This window comes from Crassostrea angulata, chromosome 3 (assembly GCF_025612915.1).
Source record: "Crassostrea angulata isolate pt1a10 chromosome 3, ASM2561291v2, whole genome shotgun sequence".
In the NCBI taxonomy this organism is placed as follows: Eukaryota; Metazoa; Mollusca; class Bivalvia; order Ostreida; family Ostreidae; genus Magallana; species Magallana angulata.
Genome location: NC_069113.1, coordinates 25151512 through 25172901, shown reverse-complemented (window position 1 = coordinate 25172901; position 21390 = coordinate 25151512). Strand labels below are relative to the sequence as shown.

General features: G+C 33.1%; 1 protein-coding gene across 1 annotated transcript in view; it reads left to right on the top strand.

The window, feature by feature from the left end:
• LOC128175740 (uncharacterized) overlaps positions 1-17760 on the top strand; it is a 43512-nt gene extending 25752 nt beyond the window's left edge. The window contains exons 38-51 of the mRNA XM_052841577.1: positions 154-338; positions 919-1604; positions 1722-3169; positions 3957-4222; positions 9383-12529; positions 12613-12918; positions 13009-13137; positions 13275-13419; positions 13941-14104; positions 14377-14462; positions 14576-15669; positions 15768-15812; positions 15914-15946; positions 16154-17760. Coding sequence (XP_052697537.1) covers positions 154-338; positions 919-1604; positions 1722-3169; positions 3957-4222; positions 9383-12529; positions 12613-12918; positions 13009-13137; positions 13275-13419; positions 13941-14104; positions 14377-14462; positions 14576-15669; positions 15768-15812; positions 15914-15946; positions 16154-16919 — 8500 coding nt within the window. The 3' untranslated portion in view covers positions 16920-17760. The remainder of the gene's footprint in view (positions 1-153; positions 339-918; positions 1605-1721; positions 3170-3956; positions 4223-9382; positions 12530-12612; positions 12919-13008; positions 13138-13274; positions 13420-13940; positions 14105-14376; positions 14463-14575; positions 15670-15767; positions 15813-15913; positions 15947-16153) is intronic.
• Positions 17761-21390: the final 3630 nt, after the last annotated feature.

Here is a 21390-nt window from a genome sequence, read left to right as displayed (position 1 = left end):
AATAGTAAATCTAAAGCTTGTATGCCAAAGTACTTTACTCGGTCATCGACAGTTGGAATAACAAGACAATGAAAAGAATTGATTGAATCCGATATCCTAATGTGTATTATATTTATCATATAACGTTTCATTACACTAGACATACTGTTTCAGTTTTCGATGGGGAATTGGGACGAAACCCGAAGTAGACAATGTGATGGCTTTTCGTAATTTCTCCCACAATACGAGACATGCATGTGTTGACATTGTCCTACAGCACAACACAAAGTACTATTCCACTCTGATTGTCTTTAATGCAGCCCTCAACTCCAAGGATTCAAACAGTTCTTCTGATGGAGGTAACCATCACTTTTCTATATAAATTGGATCAGATATTTTTTGAAATTTTTTTTACAAAACATAGCAGAACAAACCATGAAATCAACTTTCGTTCGTTTGTTATTTTCTACATTACTTGAACATTTTCGACTTCTGTCCAAATTATCTTCGACTATATGGGGCACATGTTTTTGTTTCTTTGCTTATTGATGGACAAATTAGTTTTAAAGATTCATGTACTACTTTTTTTTTTAGCAATTCTGTCAATATATTTCCTGATTTTCTAAAAACATTTTTAAATACTGGGTAAATGAAATATGATTTGGAGAAAATAATTCCCGTAAGAACATTAACCTTTTTTATGTTCATTGTAATGCCAATTTGTTGCTAAGTACTGTAGTATCCATAAAAATTGTGCAACCTAGAACAATACTAATCTTACAGTAACCACTAGCGTTACATATTTACAGTATACACATATTAATACTGAAAAAATATAACAAATATCGCCATTTTGTGTCTTCTTTGAATTCACAACAAATCTTGTTAGACTATTGAAGGCATTAAAATAATTCTGCTATATATAAATCTTTTTATCAGTTCTCGTTGATACTACTCCACCAGTCCCAGGTTATGCTGTTGATGGTTCAAACTTGAATGGAAATGTGTTATTTTCATCTGAAACAGCAACTAAAAGTGTTTCGTGGGACAATTTCACCGATCCAGAGTCTGGTATTCAACACTATGTTGTATCAGTTTACGTTAATGATGTCAAGGCAAAAACGTTTGTCCCTATGGAAAACATGCTTATGACTGACCACTCTGTCAGTATGGAGCATGATGATAAAGTGAGATTTGAAGTGGAAAGCTTTAACAAAGCGGGTCTTTCTGTGGCTGTTAGCACGGACGGATTCACCATCGATCACACACCGCCAAATTTAGTTCTTATTCAAGACAACATGCTTGGATTAAAGTATCAAACTGATGACAGCAATTTAAACCTGCGATGGCAATTCGAGGACAACGAATCAGGGATAAAAGAGTATCGATATTCAGTTTTTGAGTTAATGCATGGGTTGAAAAAGCGAGTTTGGCCGAAGACAGCTATGTATATTTCAATATCACCAAGTTTGACATCACAACCAACAGAAATTGATTTTATTGAACAACTCGTCTCAGGTGCTACATACTCAGTTCACGTCACTGCTATCAACCAAGCACAACTGTCAACAGCTCACGAATCACACGGTGTAACTATTGATCCGACTCCACCCATCATGTTTAAGGTAAACTTAATATAATACTGTGATACGTAATGTTCCAATGGAATATCTCTTAGAACCCTTATGTCGGTTTTATCCATTAAATATTGATTATATATTTTAACTTTTTATGTTTTGAAGGTTCATCTAGGATTGTTAGATGAAGATGAGGAAATTGAAGACGGATTTCTTCAGCATGCAAATTCACAATCTATGAGAGTAAGTTGGATTGGAGAGGACCCAGAAAGTGACATTGGTAATTTTTTTGTTGCCATTGGAACAAGCAAAGGAGATGTAAGCGTGACAGATGGCTACATTGATATGGGTAAAGAAACTTCTGCTGACATAAAAGTAGATTTGCAGACGTTTTTTGACTCGGGTATAATATACTACGTAGCTGTCAAAGCCGAAAATGGTGCGGGCATTTTATCCAACCCAATGTTTTCCAAGCCAATAAAAATCTTAAAAGAAAATATACCAGGAGTGATTTACGATGGTCGTGAACATTACGTAGACGAAGACATTACAAATGATAAGTTTAGTATTGCAATGCATTTCCAGGGCTTTGAAAGTGAAGCGTGTAATATTATAAAATATGAATGGGCAATTGGATCGCAACCATACCTTTCCGACATAAATGACTATACAGAATACGGCCTTGTTCACAACGAAACTCACGGAAAAGCACAAACTCATGTTCAATTGGGAGAAAACAAAACTTATCATGTGACAGTGAGGGCAAAAACAGGACATAACTGTCATGAAGAATATATCGTATCAACATCTGACGGAATAACTACCGATTTCAATCCTCCAAAGATATCGGATATTTTACCACAGAATAATGAAGGACACCTTTTTGATTTTGATTCTCAAAGTTTTTATCAGACATATACCGATTCATTTGAATACAAATGGAATGTAAGTGATATATCAACATTAAGATATTTGAATTTCTCAATCGGAACACAACCGCTTACAAGTGATGTGGTTTCTATAACACCATCTACAGAACCAAAAATTGAACCAGGTTTGTTTTCTCCAACAGCTGGAGAGTCATATTTTGTTACTGTTTATGCGGTGGATGAAGTTGAATATGCCACAACAGGTGCATCATTGCCCATCATTGCGGACATTTCTCCGCCCACCATTCAGAAGTTTCGTTGCACCGAAGTCATATCAACAAAACACTCTGTAGTGAGTTGTTCGTGGATATCAATAGAGGAGGAGAGTAAGTTGAAGCAAATAACAACAAGTATCGGTTCCAGGGAGCTGTCTGATGACATCATCAAAAACACCACTTTGCCATCTAACATAAATACGTGGACGGTTGATGTTAAAAACTCTTCTAAGCTTGAATATATGTCCAAAATTTATGCCACCCTCACTGTTACAAATGTATTGAATCAGTCTCTAACAGAAACGTTTCAGATCGAGATTGATTCATCAGCGCCTTTGATTGAAAACGTTGCATTTGTTACCTGGACAAATCCTAACAAAGAACGCTTTAAGCAGATTTGTCAACAGCCATGGACATACGTAGATGTAAATATATCGGTATTAGATGATAAAGAATCTGGTATAGAAAGGTATGTGTCCTGCAAAATAGATTCATTGTATCTATAATGAATAATATTTACCTTACACCTGTTTTGTGAGTATGGTAATTATAAACAGAACTGATATATGAAAAAATCTCATGTTTTTTTTTACAAATAGTTTAATGGTGTAACCATATTATTGACCAACAAATATTACTCTCTTAAAAAGAAACGTTTGTGGTCACTACAATTCGTGTTTCAAACATTTAACAAATGTGATGTTGAATTACGGTGTCCTAACGATGTGAATAACTGTTGCAAAAACGAAACAACGCGTTCAAAACAATAAATAAAGATTCACACAACTTGCCGTCGTTCTGACACAATTTCGACTTGTGAACGCGGCGGCTTTTTGTGTGACAAAGCGATTGCAAGTTAAGAAATTCGTGTTTACGCAAAGGCAAATTAAATGAAATAGAGCACCGTCGCATTGTGCAAAGTTAGGTAAGTGCATGATCGTGCTGTGCGTAGTTCGGTCAGCGCGAGAGCATATTGTGCAGATTTATTAATTAGTGCAACTGCGTGCTAAATTACGTTTTGTTGGCGTGTTGTGTTACAGTTCTAAGGTTGATTATTTTCCAATGCACTGTTGTGCTTTTAAAAATTGCCATATCATAATACTCTACTTACTTAAAAGTTGTATTTTCATATTGATTCGATAATACGATATCAGCATAAGGTTATTTGTTTGTATTTATAAAGAAATTACGTATTGTCTTAAAAACTAAATTTATTACTGTATGTTATTAAACCAATACATATTATATATATCTAGAGCTGAAATTTGTCTTGGAAGTAAACCTGGGTTGGATGATATCAAGGACTATCAAGATCTGAGGGGAACATATATTACCATCGATAACCTTGCTGTGTCCGCCGGAACAAAGATTTTTGCCACCGTCAGAGCTTATAACAAAGTAGGACTCCACAATATCGTGACATCAGACCAAATAACAGTGAGTCCTGATCCTGTGATTGAAGTATTAGACGGTAAAGGCGAAAAAGATATTGATTACCAAAGTGATCTCCATGTTATTCAAGGCAAGTGTGGGTATTATTTAGAATTATTTTATTATATTTTTATTGGGGGGGGGGGGCAATGCAATTTTATTTATTTGGTGTTTTAGGGTTTTTCTTTAAGTTGAGCTGAGTAAAAAATGTCAGTTTGACTTTAATTAACACCATTGTACTAAAAAAATGACATGGAAAACAAATTATTTTTCCTTTCAAGATCATTTCAGCAAAACATGAAAAAATAAAAAAATCAAGGTATCATGTTTTTAAAGTGTTTTTAAAGGATAGCAGTCTTTAAAAAGAGGCAAAAAATACGGTAATTTTTTATACAGAAATTTATGGAAACGTTCGCAGTGCTGTGACGACTAACTATGAATATGCAGAATCGCTCATGAAGCAAAAGTGTTGATAGATAAAAAAACGAATTTGCAAAAAGAGAAACAAACATTTTGATCTATTATAAATTTTCTGGGATTTTCAACATTGCCAAATGCAAGTAGTGTATCGGTAAAGGGAAACATGTTTTTTCTTCGGCAGAATAGGAATATTTTATGTAAAATTTAGGTTTTGTAGAAATAATCAAATGAACATATGAATTTATATTTTGTTATTGATATCGTTAATGTACCTCTTTTTATTAAGCCTTGGACTTTTTAAGACACTACATCACAAGGTGGCGATATCAATGTGTTTAATTGTTAGTATTGTTTGAATTGGTTAAATGTTATCATCGCTCATTTGTCAAAGTATCGGACGTGTGAACCGCACATCACGACTTAGTATTCATTAAAATTTGGGAAATTATGTTTTTAGATACAAAATTGCATATTTATTTGCCTGTTTGAGTTATTACGGGCCGCCAGAAGGCGGTCCGTTATTTGATATACATTTAAATAGTGTTACTGCGTTTCTTCGGGATAGTTCTTTTTAAATAGAATTAATATTTTGCTTCTTTTTATGAATTGAAAGTAAATTTGCATGTAGAAATATGTTTTATGCCTTATAAAAAATATCATATTTTTGGTTTTACTCGTTAAAGAAAAATAGGTCATAATTAATAGACCGACGTGTTTGGCGCGTTTTTATCGAGACTATAATCTATTCGGAAAATTTCGGAGTTCTTCATTCTTCACAGGATGAATGACCATCTTTAAGTTCTCCTTAAAGATAGCTTAAAGATGCTTAAAGGTAGCTTTAAGACGATCTTTAAGCCACCTTTAAGCTACCTTTAAGCTATATGTGTTGCTTAAAGATGGCTTAAAGAAAGCGTAAAGATGGCTTAAAGGCAGCTTAAAGACTATCTTTAAGCCACCTTTAAGCCACCTTTAAGGACAACTTATAGGTCCTTAATGTCCAAACTTCTTTAAGCCACCTTTAAGCTACCTTTAAGCCACCTTTAAGCCATTAAAATTTTTTATTTCAATATTGTGCTTAATTTCCAACAAAATGTATTAACTTTATGAAAGAAAAGGTATTAAAACGGTTTTTGTTCTAGAAAGAAAAATGAAAAAAAAAAACACCAAAAAACCCGGCCACGGCGAGAATTTAACCCACGACCCTTAGTTTACTAGCATCACCATACTTCCTCTGCGCCACGGCAACTTATATATATATATGAGCGTTTTTATATCCTATACATTAGTGGATATTGAATCACTGTATTGAATGTGTTTACTTGAAAAGATTTTGACAAACCATTCAGTTTGTAACAATCAATTATATCTAATTTATACCGAGCGCAGCGAGAGGCGGGCGAAGCCCGCCTCGCGAAGCGAGGATTAATGGTAACACGTATATATAAGAAAATCAGTGAAAAATGAATGTTGAATCGGGGGTACTAAGGCCAAAAAAAATTTCTTCCAGCCCTGGGCGCCGCCATATTGGCAGCCATTTTGTTTTGAAAAAGTTAGTTCGATCATTGATTGACAGGTACTTATCGATGTTTATTGCCCCTAAACTCGATTGAAATGTTCCAGTGTTTTAATAGAAGGTAATTTAAATTAAAAGAAATAAAAGAGGACACCAGATAAGTTCCAATAGTGCTTTAATCAAGAAACACGACTAGTTCTATGTATGTCTTATCAAATTATCAGATGGAAAATAAAAACATTAACATCAAGGAACTGATCTTTTAGATACTGAATAAAGTATTCAATTTTATTACCGCGGCATTTATATGAATTAAATCGATAAACAATAAAATATGAAATTTAAAAAAGTTCGGAATAATAAACGTAACTCTCTTCGGCTATTTCCGAAGACAAAACGTGTACCTTTTACGTCTGAAAAATGACGTCATAATGTACACAGAGCACGCGACGTTTAGTAAACTTTGGCTAATGATTTGAGTAGGCAACCAGGCGGATCCTACTGTGTGCGTTTCGAATAAATTTAATTTGTTCTACAAAAATCAAACTGCACAGTGTGAAATCTGCGCTCGGTCCAACGGTCACACCGTTTTTATATTAAATTACATGCATGCGTGTATTTAGAATGAAATACGGAACTTGGTCTTCAGTGAACAAAAATATATTATACCTAAATGGAAACCGTTAGGTTCACTATAGTAGGCTTTCTTAGTTAATAAATTTAAACCGAGTAGATATACGTTCATCTGATTTATAGCTATAAAATTGTAAGAAAGAAAATGAAATCATTTCTTTTATGAAATGCATTGATACTATTAGGGTATTTGTTCAATTTCCCGCAATTTCCCGGTTTTCATGATCGCGGCGCCGTTCCAATATGTTTAAATATTTACATGTGATTGTATGTACATGATTTTTAAACTATCAATTCTAAAACAAACAAAATTACCAATTACCGGTGACGTATTTACTGCATGTGGCAATTGCAAATGACTTGTATATACAATTGTATGATGTGCCAGGCCGGGTATATTTGACATATTTACCCTTATACATATATTTAAATAATCAACCCCTATTTATGATCACCGGTACATTAATTAATAAGCCTCAAGATTTTACTCTTACATACATGTATCGTTAATTTGTAGACGTAACATCTTTGAAAGCCAGAGCTAGGAAATAATACTTTGAAAATGAATTACAAATGTAAATTAACTTTTATTCACTAGACTTATCGTATACTCGTACATACTAAGATTCAACGCCTTTAGAAACCCTGACGTGCACCTGGGCACACGACACACCTGTTGTGTATATCTTGTATATATTCTGTGTTAGTTCCAGGGGTTTTCTTAAATTGGACAAACAAAAGACTTTAATTAGATATACACAAACATGCACCTGGGCACACGACACAACTGCTGTGTATATCTTGTATATTCTGTGTTAGTTCCAGGGGTTTTCTTAAGTTGGACAAACAATAGACTCTAATTAGATATACACAAACGAACAAAACTATGTCTAGACAAACAAAGCAGTAATATCCTGCCCGATATAACAAAGGCAGTTGAGAGTCTTTACATCTTTAACATGTATCTAGCAGATCTAGAGTTAGAAATAATGAAAATTGAAAAAAAGTTCATTATCTTTATTTTGTTTAATAACCGGAGGAACAGAGAGAGAGAGAGAGAGAGAGAGAGAGAGAGAGAGAGAGAGAGAGAGAGAGAGAGAGAGAGAGAGAGATATTTTTCACCGATTAATTTATAATAGGAAACAAACATACTTTAATTAGTTTTATGCACATATTAAGATCATCCCTACAATAATTTTGAAACCCCCCAAAAATTATAAAGAATTTTATAACGGCAATCTGTGTCCATCGGAGCGGTGCTGATGATAGCGATCTGTGTTTAATGGAGCAACGATTAAAACTGCCTGGAACACCCCCCCCCCCCTTCCTTGGAAATTATATTATCACTTGGATGACCCCCTCCCATCTCTATAAAAGAGCTTTTGCATTTAATATATGTTTTTATTGTTCAGCTTGATCAATATTGACTTAAAGGCCACTTAAAGACAGTGTAAAGGCAGTGTAAAGAGAGCGTAAATGCCACTTAAAGATGCTTAAAGATGGCTTAAAGGTGGCTTAAAGGTGGTTAAAGAAGTTTGGACATTAAGGACCTATAAGCACTTGCTTAAAGGTGACTTAAAGGCGGCTTAAAGGTTGTATAGCCTTTAAGCTCCTTTAAGTCACCTTTAAGCCACCTTTAAGGACTTGCTTAAAGATGGTTTTTCGCCCTGTATTTTCGAAACAATGCATCGGGGTCGGTATGCGGGACATACCTGTACTATAGACCCGAAATACTAAAGACCTGAATGTCATTAAATTTTATATTAATGATATATTTGAATTTCTATGTGCCGTGTCAAATAAAATGACTTTGTGTATTTATAATATTATCATGTAAAATGTGGTAGAAATTATCATGAAATTATATTCATATCAATAATTTACGCAAAAATATGACAAAAATGAAAATTTGAATTGACTGGAAAATTTGAACTAATCCATTATTATTTTATCACGTGGTCCCTTAAAATGCATTAAGTTTTCATTCAATACAATGCAACAAAAAATGGTTTGAAATACATAATCTCCAAGAGAAAAATGATGAGTTGGACTTATTGTATTACAGTAATGTACAAATAATCGTGTTCTCCATTACTTCATACTATGGCAATGACCATAGAATTACCGTTAGAAATGCTTACAGTAATGAACTCGATTCTTTATGATGATAGTAAAATGTCAAACTTCAAAACAAGTTGCTGAAAGTAAATTAGAATTTACCATAAAAATTAGTACAACCAACTTTTATTTTCTTCAATGTGGTGTGTTTAATGTAAACAACCAATGATTCATACAACAATTATATTTTTTGCGGCCCATATGACGCTTGCGTCAATATGATTTCGTGTTTTACTTTTTATGTACATTTTTATCAAGCTATCTATCATAATAAAGTAATTTTCTGAAGATTTGAGAAATATTTCGAGATAAAGTGAGTCACTTTAGGCTTGTTGACTTTTTTTCTGACAAAGTAAGTTTTGAGTATAATAGTGCGTGCTAACAAGCGAAATCATCCAAAAGTAGATACAGATAAATTAGCTGACATGACCATTAGCCCCGTTTAAATTTCAGACTACTAAAAACCATTGTCCAAGATTATATTTTATATGGGCTGTTTATTTTTATAAATTGATGCAAAAAATTAACATTTGCAAGACTTATTTCATTTGATTCTTTATCTTTTAGGATCTTACCGCTACTCTGACAACTGTCCTATCACGAGAGCTGAATGGTCTGTCGAGGATTTAACGGGGAAAACCATACAAAATTTTACAATAATACCAGGGAACGGCTTCTTATTTTACAATGATGAGCTTAATTTAATGAACAATGTTCACTACTTTGTCAAAATTAAACTGACCGATGCTTTAAATCGCACTAAAACTGGTGTGTCAGATGGCATCACCGTAAGGATCCAGCCCCCATATTATGGATCTGTCAGAGATGGTCTTGATAATATTGATATTGACTACCAAGAATCAACAACAGTTCTGTCAGCAAACTGGGATGCGTTTGGCGATGAGCTATCTGATGATCCTACGCAACAAATTGATCATTATGAGATTTCCATAGGAGAAGACACGAAAGACCATACAACAAGAACTAACATTCATTATTTTACAAATGTCGGTTTGAACAAAAGTTACACATTTACTGGTCTAAATCTGACTTCAAAGATAATACTATATTTCGTAACTGTAAGAGGTTATAGTATCACAGGTGCTTATGAGGAAAATTATTCAAATGGTGTGCTAGTAGGGTATCGCTTGGGTATTATCCCAGGAGCCATAGAAACAAATGTCGTCCAGAGCAGCGAAAGTGAAATATCTATTTCATGGACTGATTTTCAATCAGATATTGGGATAAATGAGTACTCGGTTGCTGTTTCTAGTAAATTCGTTACACTGAGTAATAAAACCTTTTCATGCTCTGACATTCTAAAGGTTTCTTCGCTTTTTGATATTGTAAACTTAACAAGAGTCGGGCTTAATACTTACGTAACTTTTACAAACCTAACTCTAAATCACGGGATGCTCTATTACATTACGGTAATTGCAAGTGATGAAATTGGGCAATGCTCTTCTTCCCAAAGCAATCCACTTCTTGTTGACACGACGCCACCAGCTGACGATAACGTTACATTCATGATAAATAATTGGAATGTGAGTGGATTGAAACAGTTTTATGTGACAGAATCAAATGAAATTGAAATACAACTGTTAGATCTGGAGGACCCTGAAAGTGGTATAGACATTATTACTTTCCGTTTACATGAATACTTGGATTGTCCAACATCTGAGAAACAGAGAACGATTGTTCTCAAAGAAATTGAAGCCCTAACAGATCCAAAAGTACGAATGAAAAGCCTAGAACTACATCCAAATCAGTACTATTACATTGAAGTTACAGCAAGTAACAACGCTGGACTACAAACCCACTTGAGAAGTCCAATAATGTTACTTGACACTGGTTCACCTTTTGTCGGAACTTCAAAAATTGGAATCAAATGGGATCATGATCAATTGTACCAATCTTCCACATCAACAATTGAAGCCTTAACAGCTATAGCAAGGACAGAAGATGCATATCTTTGCGATAACACTGATACACTTTTTCCTTGCAAAGATGAATCTGGATGGGAAACTTTAGTTGGTGACTTTTCCCCTGAAAATGTATTGAAAAATATAAACAAGTATGTTCTCAAAATTGGTTATAACGTTCCCCTAACTAAAGTTCTAAAAAGTGGAATATCGCGTAAAATCGGTGCATTGTACGAAGGAAAATTTTTTATATCGTTATCAGCAGCAAAAGGAAAAAATATAACAACGTCAGTGATTATGTCAGCTTCAAAAGAAAATCCATATTTCCCAGAAATATTTGTCCGACCTTATCAAAGAAGTTTGGACGATGTTACCTTTAATATTTCTAAAACTGAGCTTGTAAATGAAACCATTTCAAATAATTTGAACGGCACAAATGTTCCAACAACAACAAAATCCTTAACTCCTCCCATTTTAGTTGTAAATAATCAAACTGGACCAACATACGAGAACGTAGATACAGAAATTTCCCATGGATTTGGATTCCAAGTTTTAGGGGATCAACACAACGGAAGCAGGTATTGGGACTGTCTGTTTTGGGCAAAAGATACATATGGAGAAATTCATAAATGGACCAATATAAAACGAAACCCATTTGAATCACAACTTGTGTATAATATCAAGATAACAAAAAGAGAACAAGATAAAAGAGCTGTATTGGATTTGCAATTTTTAATTGACGGAGAGGAAAAGGCGAATATATATGGATTGAGTGTTGATGATAAGGAAATGAATATTTTCGTCCAAACATGGAACTTAAATAATTATCAGGAGCCGTTGATAGATCCCATACATCCGTATAGATCTCAAGCAACCCTTTCAAAAATGAAAATTCCCTCTAATAAAACAATGGATTGCATTCATGGAACAGGTTTCTATGACAGAGAAAGTGGGATAGCAGAAATATGGGCAGGTGTGTCAGACAATGTCGATGAACCTGGTAATGTCAAGAAAATGGAGTTATACAAGAGAATGTGCACGCCTTGCATGTTCAATTGTAATTTCAGCTGTGATACAAATTGTGCTTTTAAAGATAATAAGTTACAAGAATTTGAAATAATACCAATCAAACTTCACAATTTAACTCTTACACCAACCATTCTTTCGAATGATGGGTTAAATGCAAGTGTGCATACTGAAATTCGCAATATAACACAATACCGTGTCAATTTGAAAATGGTGAATTTTGCCGGTCAGTCAGTGATAAGTACTACAAACCCTATTATCATCGATACAACACCACCTGTTTGTGAGTTTGTCGAATGTGTGGATCCTGTATTAACGGGAATGGAATCACCAACTCAAACACTGGGGTCTAATAAGACAATAGGTGCTTACTGGTCATGCGATGACAATATTAGTGGAATAAAGAGTGTTTATATTAAAGTCGGAACTGCAAATAAAGATAGAGGCAATAAAGAAGACGAAAACAAATATAAGCAAAAAGATATCGGTTCTGTTTCAAACGTTCGAGTCGATTTGGAAGATAATATATACTTTGACGACAGAACAACTTATTTTGTCAATCTTTTGGTTTATAATGGTGCTGGTCTTTCAGCTATGTACAGTTGTAATGTTACAACGATTCTTTCACCGCCTAACGTATCAGCTATTGACTCACAAATAATACATTCCTCGGGATTTGATACTGACACTGGTGTTGGCTTTGTGGACACTTTGGACCAATTCGGAATTACTTGGAACAACAAGAAGAACGATACAGAGTATTATAGTAAGTATTTTTCCTAACTTTTCATTTCTTCAACAAATAATTCTGAACTTCTGGTGATTTGAAATGCACATGTAACTTTTTAGAGTGGCAAATGGGAACCTATAAAGGAAGTGCTGATGTGATCCCACCGACCATTATAGGATTAACTAAAGAAGGAAGTGCACAGGTAATTGGCGGTGAATTGTGTTTAAATGGCAACAAGACGGGAAAATCTCTCGCTGCATTATCACCCAGCACCTGGAGAAATTTTACAGAACAAGAAATAAGCAACACAGAGAGCGATTTTCGGTTTTTGTTGGAACCCGGTCGATGTGTTTATCTTTCCCTGATAGCTGTTGGGTATTCCAACTTAGAGGCAAATATATCTACGCAACAACTTTGCTTCAAAAGTAAGTTTATGTCGGTAAAAGTAAAGTAGAAAATAAATCTAAGAGTATAGATACACACTTCAACATTATTCATTATGTTTTGTATTTCAGGAAAAGACAAAGATTTGGTTATTCATAATCAACAAAAAAATATAACGATTATTGGATGGAGTTCTAATGACAAGTTTGAGGAAGTACAGCATGTTATTGGAAACGAACATGTTGTTTTACAAATAACGGGTAAGTTTAGTTTAAAATGGTAATCATATTTATGTGCGTTAAAAAACCGCATCGTGTAGACTGATTTGTTACATTTACTAGGATTAAACGCTTTGAAAGATATTTATTGAAATCTTGACATCTCTTTTATATTAAAGGTCAAGTAATTGGAGCTACTGTAGGAGTCCTGTCTGATGCAGATCTGAACAACGAGTATGGATCAGCTTCGTCCTTTGATTACAGGACGTATCTAACTAATCCTAATACAACGAGCTGGCCAACAACGCGCGAAATACGAAACAGGTAGGTAATTACTTAAAGCAAAATTAAGTGTTTTGTGTGTGTGTGTGTGTGTGTGTGTGTGTGTGTGAGAGAGAGAGAGAGAGAGAAAGAGAGAGAGAGAGAGAGAGAGAGAGAGAGAGAGAGACCTTGTTATTACATGCTTGACAAAAGGCAGCAATTCTAAAACGTATTTGTTTTCTACTTGTATTTATGCAAAATACATGTATACATTGTAAATACAATCGTTTTATAGCTTTATTACATATACAAAGGTGAAAGTGTCAATAAAATAAGGGGTAGCCTTTTATAAAAATGTTCAATCTGCTCACAGTTCTTTTTAAATATAATAGTTAGTACTCAGTAGTATTTACAAGAATGTTTTCAATATGTATAAAGAATGAAATTTTTTATTTCATAAACTTAACTTTTAACCCGTGTCTTATATTATTATGCACATATTATCAGTTACAGGTTCATTATTTATTGCAATCATAAATTTGAACTTAACTTATATTCAATACAAAATCTTTATTTCTTTGTAGAATAATAATGCCGATTGGGATCAATTTTTTTGTCGCCCCTACACCTGAAATGGCTGTGGAAAAGATTAATGTTCACATCAAGTACAATCCTTTGGTATATCTTAACAACACAGTACCGGCGCTTCTTCTATGGGATATCTACGCCTTCAATTCTGAAACCAAATGTACGCTGTGATTTTAAAATGTGTTTAAATTACAGCTTTTTCATCTTTTAGTGACAAGTTACGTTGAACAAAACATTAAACAAACTTTGTACTTAGAGCAAACTATGTTCTATTTAATATTGGTGTTCATTTTACCTGCGTAGTTCAAATAGAATCCTTAAGCACATGCGTATCAAAGCAGATTTTAACAAAACAAAAAAATAATGTAAATTTCTTTAGAAAAGAATGTTTGTAATTACAATATATTTTAATACGTTTCATGTTTTCAACAGCGTACGGAATTTGGCGTCATGTAGAAGAAAACTGTGGGGAAGATATTACGAAACCAAGACTTGATGGAAACATATATAAAACTCAGGTTTTTTTCATTTATGTCCATTTTCCAATTTCTTTTGTCCAAAGTTTTACATATGTAGTCTTACATTTATCTGGTATTTTTAAAAATGTTTTAATTGAAAATATTTTCTTCAGATATGCTTGCACATCTTCCAAAACCAATCACGGAAAAAGAGATCAACAGCTGTAAATGTAATCCATCCTTACCAGTTTACGCTAACAGCTATGAACGTATCGTATTACAACTCCCCACCTGTAATAGATATCGATACAATAGTGACAAAAGAAGATACACCGATTATCAACTTCCTCATACCTTATCATGATGATGACCTGGACTCAGTGCAGTTTTACTTGACAGAAAACCCTAGCTTCGGTGATGCAAATATAACTTTAAATGGAAGCCTAACGTACTATCCAAAAACAAATTTCTTCGGAAATGATAGCATAAAAATCAAACTGCAAGATGATGCAAGTTATCCTGCAGTTGTGGAAACAACTATGAGGATTACTGTGACTGGGTTGAATGATATGCCACTGTTTGGTTTCCTTTACAACAACTCAGCATATAATGTAATGGTAAACAAAAGTCTAGAGCTAACGTTCGAAGGCAACACGACATCACACTATTTGTTTGATTTCGGCTTTGCAGATGTTGACGACAATGAAACCTTATCGTTTTTATCAAGCGTCACTAATCCAAACAATGTCAATTTTTCAATGATTCGGAGTGATGCATCATTGTTTATTCCAGACTTGTTCGGAGATTTTGATATAAGGACACATCAGGAATATTCGGCAGAGATGACAATCAACAAAAATTTTCACGGTGACTTCTTCTATTATATTTTAGGGTATGACAGCCAGAAAGTGTACACTGAGCGGTTAGAAACTCATATCTATATTCTTTGGTCACCATGTGTTAACGGAATTTGTTCTCCTAAATTTAACGATTCTCCACCATGTGAAGATGTCTCAAGAGCCGCTTCGTTTGATTCATACAAATGTAACTGTTATCCTGGATATGACGGTGAATGGTGTGAAAGAGAGATAAATGAATGTCTGCAGCAACCTTGTGGTAGTCTCTACAACTGTATTAATGAAATTAACGACTACAGCTGTGTCATAAAACCGGAAGCACTGGCATGCCTGATTTTATCTGGATTGTTTGTAATTATCATAATTGGCATAATATATATTCGCTATAGGAATAATAAGAAGAATTCCAGGTAAATTGCTGTAAAAAAGATATTGTTTGTTACATTTTTACACCAATCAAATACATAGGATTTGGTATAATTTTCATAATAATGATTTATACTTGCAGGGAGGAACTTCAAGATGAATTTGAAGAGAACAACTTTGGCGAATTGTAAGATTATTTTTTAATATTAAAAATTAATGTTTTGTTGACACCTACCTATATGATATACATTTGAATACTAATAAGGTTTTTTTTTATTATTATTTTAGCGACAATGAATTATTTTCTGATGACGACATTTTGTAAGTATAATTATCTAAGTTGGTCAAAATTTTGTAGTGCGTCCAAACATTTTGAAGATATCAATCTAAAAATTTAAAACAAGTTATCTTAAACACTATTGGGATTATACATTGTAAATTATTATCTTCCCACATATGTTTTCAATATGCATATAACTTTATAGATATTTAAAATATATACGTATTTTATTATGATGTGGATTGCAGGCCTACAAAAACGGTCCCACCTTGTGACACACACTTCTGCTCCAGATTGGCAGAATCAGAAACAATACCGTTTTACCAGGAGAACCCAGGGCCGTCACACAACGGAGGTTTCGAAACGTCGGAAGCACCAAATGGTACTACAATGAATGACCAAAATGTAACGGCGATAAAATGGCCTCAAAGCAAAAGTAAGAGCCCAATGCAAAAGGTGGGCTTCTTTTACCCTGACTTTTACAACAACGACGCTTTTTCGGCTTCTGATGATTACTTCGACGACGAACCGAAAAACATAGATAGTAGTGTCATTACTTCGGGAGACGGTTCTTCAACGCCTTCTAGTGGTTTGAAAAAGAGTCTTCCATTGCAAAACACAGCAACAGTCCATAATACGTTCTACAGACCGTTTTTCCATGAAAACCCCAGACCAGTTTTTAAAGATCCTATTCCAAAACCCCACTTCATACGACCACTAGACGGGAGGCGTCATTCAACTTCAGAGCAAACCACAACAGCTAAATCTGGAAAAACCTCAAAAAAGCGAAGACCAAAAGAAACAAACGAAGAATTCTTCGAACACCCATATCCTGATTTGCCTGATAAGTTCAATTTTGCTGATGAAATGAAGACATATAACTCGCACATCCTTCGAGTTGCATCTCCTGATGAGAAAAATCGTCGACGATCGAATTCCGTGGATTCGATAAACAGGACTGTTACTACCACACCTATTGGTGTTGTGGATAACAACATGTTTTCAGAATGCTGAAACAGTAAAATAAAAATAAAACAGACTCAGAATGATACGGGCTCTTCACAATATACTGGTTTGTGTCATTTAACGATATCAAAAACCTGTTTACAACATGTATATTTTTTGTTTCAAATTTCAATTAAAAGAATGATTAATTTAAAAAAAAATGAAAATTGTACTGGCGTTTCAAAACATACTGTTTTGTGTCATTTAACGGTAACAACAATCTGTATACGATATTTTGTTTTTGTTTTGAAATTCGAAATTTTAATATAAAGTATGGTTTAAAATGTAGGGATGTTTGTTCCATACATATTTTAAAGATCTTATTTCAAGATTAACATCCAGTGGCTTGTTGTTTTTAATTATTGTGATTCAGTTTATTTTTTGTGTGGTTGGATTTTTGGGGTTTTATATTTATTTAGTTCTGTAGCACATGCCTTTGCAGTACATGAACATCCAAAGAGGATTTGTGTTTGTCCATTAAGATACTGTGTAATCTAATATTTTTATATCGTGTAGGAATAATCTACTTGTAGTATGTTTGTGTAGCACTATCTATAAATTATGTTGATTTTGAAAAGTTCCCGCCGACCTTTAAAAATTTTGTAGATACTACCGGAATCATTTGGTGTTTGATTTTGATGGCATTTATTAGCATTATTTTTTTTCTTCTGATTGTTTTCCGAAATAAGAAAATATTTAAAGTATAGACTTTAAATTCAGATATAAACTCTATTAGTGAATATTCCATATTGACATAAAGCTGTTCGCCTCTAAACAATTTTGTAGTTTTAGTTTTGATTAGCAAATAATTATCACTCGGATCTATAAAACAATAAAAGAAATAATTTTTTTTAAGTGTGGCTCTTATTTGTCATTGTATGTATTAAATTTAGGATCTTGACCTAGCGATAGCATCAATTAATTACATAATCTACAAATGCATACATTAGAGACTTATAAATGTAAACAAATATCGTTTGTGATAAAACAAGAAGAAAAGGTATTATCATTAAACATAATAATAACTACTGTATGTACATGTAGTATAAATCTCGAAGAGATATTTTTTTTTTACAGTACACTGTCATTTATTTTTATACTTGATAAACAAACCTGCAATAGAGTTGTGCAACATTGTAAAGGGAACATCGCTTTTCAACCGCAATTCATCACAATTATTATAACAAACACCGAGGAAAACGGGAATGTATAGCCAGCGGCAATAAGACAAAAATGCTTCAAATAGTAAAAGTAATATGGCATAGAGTAAAACTTTATTTTGAGTGAACCGATTAAATCAAAGGTGTGATGTAAAAGTGTGTACAATAAATAATCAATTATAACTAAAGCGAAATGTCTTGTAATAGTGGAAAGGTACATTATAAATCCTTTTCCAAATGAATAAAAGTAAGTTAAATTTCCCGAAAATGTCTTTCAAGTTTGTCAAAATTTCACTCCACGATAACTATATAAAGGTTTTGAAGATGCATGTTGGTTTACAAATTACCTGAAAATAAGACTAAGATATAGTTTAAAAATGTTCACGAACATCAAGCCTATTCATAATGAAAGCTTTTAAAGTGATGTTATTTTTCCCATATTAATTGGATATGTTTTATACAATAAAGAATGAGAAGATTGGATTTCAACATTTTTTCGCGTATTAATCCCTCTGCGTCAGTGTTTTTTCACTTAGAACATGTAACTACATGTAACTATGTTAAAAAAATCCGAGTTACATGCATCTCCCTCGATAAAAGAGTTTTTTCTGAATTCCTTAAATCATATACATTTGAATAATCAAGGTAAACCTATTATTTACACTTTTATTTATATTCATTTTTAATTTATCTAAGCTGGGTTTTTTCTCGATCAATCATAAGTATACCGTGTTGTATGGGATAAAATATGATTGAACTGTGTAATGTGTGATTGTAATGTTCGGCTGGCAAAAGATTTAATTTAGTTTGAAAATGATTGATTCTCAGTTAAGGCTATCAATAAAGAACGATACTTATTTACAAAACTGGGAAGAGCGAGATTTTATTATCTTATTTTTATTTTTTAATAATTCTACTATTTAAGATTTATAGACCTATTAAACAAAACTATGTATAACTATATTAAGTATACGTATATAAAGATGAAATTTACGCTTATAACGTACGAACAACTTAGAATCGACAAATGTTGTTGATTTGCGTCAGTCAAAAACGAGATGATTGTCAATGATATAGATAGGCCTAAATTAGATTAGTGTTTGGCTCTAAAGCTTTCATGTATCAGAAGTCCAGACACTTTTTAAAAGATGTTTTAGCGATAGAAAAGGTTAGATTAATTTCATCATGTAATCGGCATATAAACACAACATGTCAGCACATTAAGGTAGCTCACTACATCAAGACTTATACTACGTCACAAAATGGGAATTTAATTGTTTGTATCAGTGGATTTGGTTGTACATGTATATCATCATAGCTCAGTGGTTAGTATATCGGGCTTGTGATTTGCAGTTCGTGCTATGTATAATAACAAATGATTTGATCCAATTATAAAATTAACATTCGACTTCTTATATTAACATTCGGTGTAAATTTCCCCTATGTTTGCATTGGAAATCTGCGACGTTTAATTTTCTATGAATACACTTTGCAATATCATGCGCCATGAGCACAAATAAATGTCTGTTCGTGTTTTGAGTATATTTATTTTTGTAAGATTAAATACAAGGTTCAATCTTAAATAACAAATTTGATTGTATATGAAAAATAAACATGAAATTGTATCTAGTCCTTGATTAAATTTGTTTTCTCTACAAAGCTTCTGGCACTTTAATTTTAGTCGCGGAAGCAAACTAAATAACATGTTAATATGGCTTTTCCCTGTATGTTTCATGGCTTTACAGCGACAGTACATATATATTTCATACAAATAGACATAATATCATCAATGTATGCTAACGCACGGTATTCAATTTGTCTGCACCGCTTGTTGTGTTACAGGACTGATGACATCCCAAAATAAGCAATCAATGCTTAAATAACCATTTTTGAATTTGCATTATAGCACTTAAACAAAACGCATGACCTTCTACAGAAGAAAAACATATATTACAATGTAAATGCCACAAATACTTATTGTGTAAGTATTCGACATTTTTTTAAAAGTATTTTGCTGAGAAAGGAGATGATACATGTAGTTTGTAGGTATATTGATTAAATGCGACTAACAAAATTTACGCAAGGCAAAGCATCCCGCAGTAGCTATTATTTTGATCTACTATGCTGTCTGTTGGTAAAATCCCTAAACAATGTGATAGTTAGCTTTTATAAATAATCAAATATGATATTCAACAAAATGTGGCATATTATTTTAAAATATAAAGTTTACCTTAAATTGTTTAACTATTGACTTCCATTTTGTAAAGAAAAACTCCATTTATTTCATCTTGCTTAATGTTTACCAATGTCTTTATACAGAGCTCTTTTTAAGGAGATTTATACAGTCAAATAGTGGCTACGTTCTTCCAGCCTTCTTAATGAGACATATGACGAGTTTTAATAAATGACTTACATTAGACTTTGGAATCCTTTTATTTTTCAATAAAAACTTAATTTGACACTTAATGTGTGCAATATACCATTTCAGCACCATACACATTCCTGAAATAGATATTTTATTGGCATCAAACCTTTGTACCTGTAATAATTAACAGTTTTTTTACTTTACACAACGACAAACAAAATATACGGGCCTGGTATATGCGAAAGTAATACCATAATAATCCATCAGTGATGTAATACAGAAGCATGCGCATTATTTCAAATTAACGTTAAGAAATTAAATTTACAAATGTAAAAAGTTTATTTCCATTAACGTATTGCTCATGATTATCGCAGTCTATTATGTAATAAATTAGCCCAGCGTTTTATTATTCACAAATAATAATACGTACGGACTTATTTTAATTAGACTGGTTGTTTCGTTACACACATTTCTTTCAAGAGTTGACAACAGTAGGTTTATGTTATGCATCAAAATAGCTATCTTTGTTCAAATCAAACGATGTCATAAGGCCTGATGGTAGAACATTTTCATTGGTGTGTTCCCAGATTTAAATGATATCCTAATGGTAAGTGTTCGTCTTATGATTGTCAATCTGAATTTCCGGTATTTTATTTCCCGTGATTTTCTCAATCATTCCGAGCTTTTGATATTCTATCATTGGTAATATGCATGTAATATTAAATACATGTATTTATTTACAAATAAAATTAAGAATCATGATCATTCTTCCCTTTTTTTCTTTCTACAAGAAATTTCACATTTAAAAGGAGCATTGATCACTGAAGTGATTTTAAAACATGCATATTCCAGGTAATTTAACTATATTCCTCAATACGCTCTCTAAATTCTACATGTACCATTCTAAATGAGTCACATTTTGGTGGATTGACAACATATCAGAAACAAGAATTTC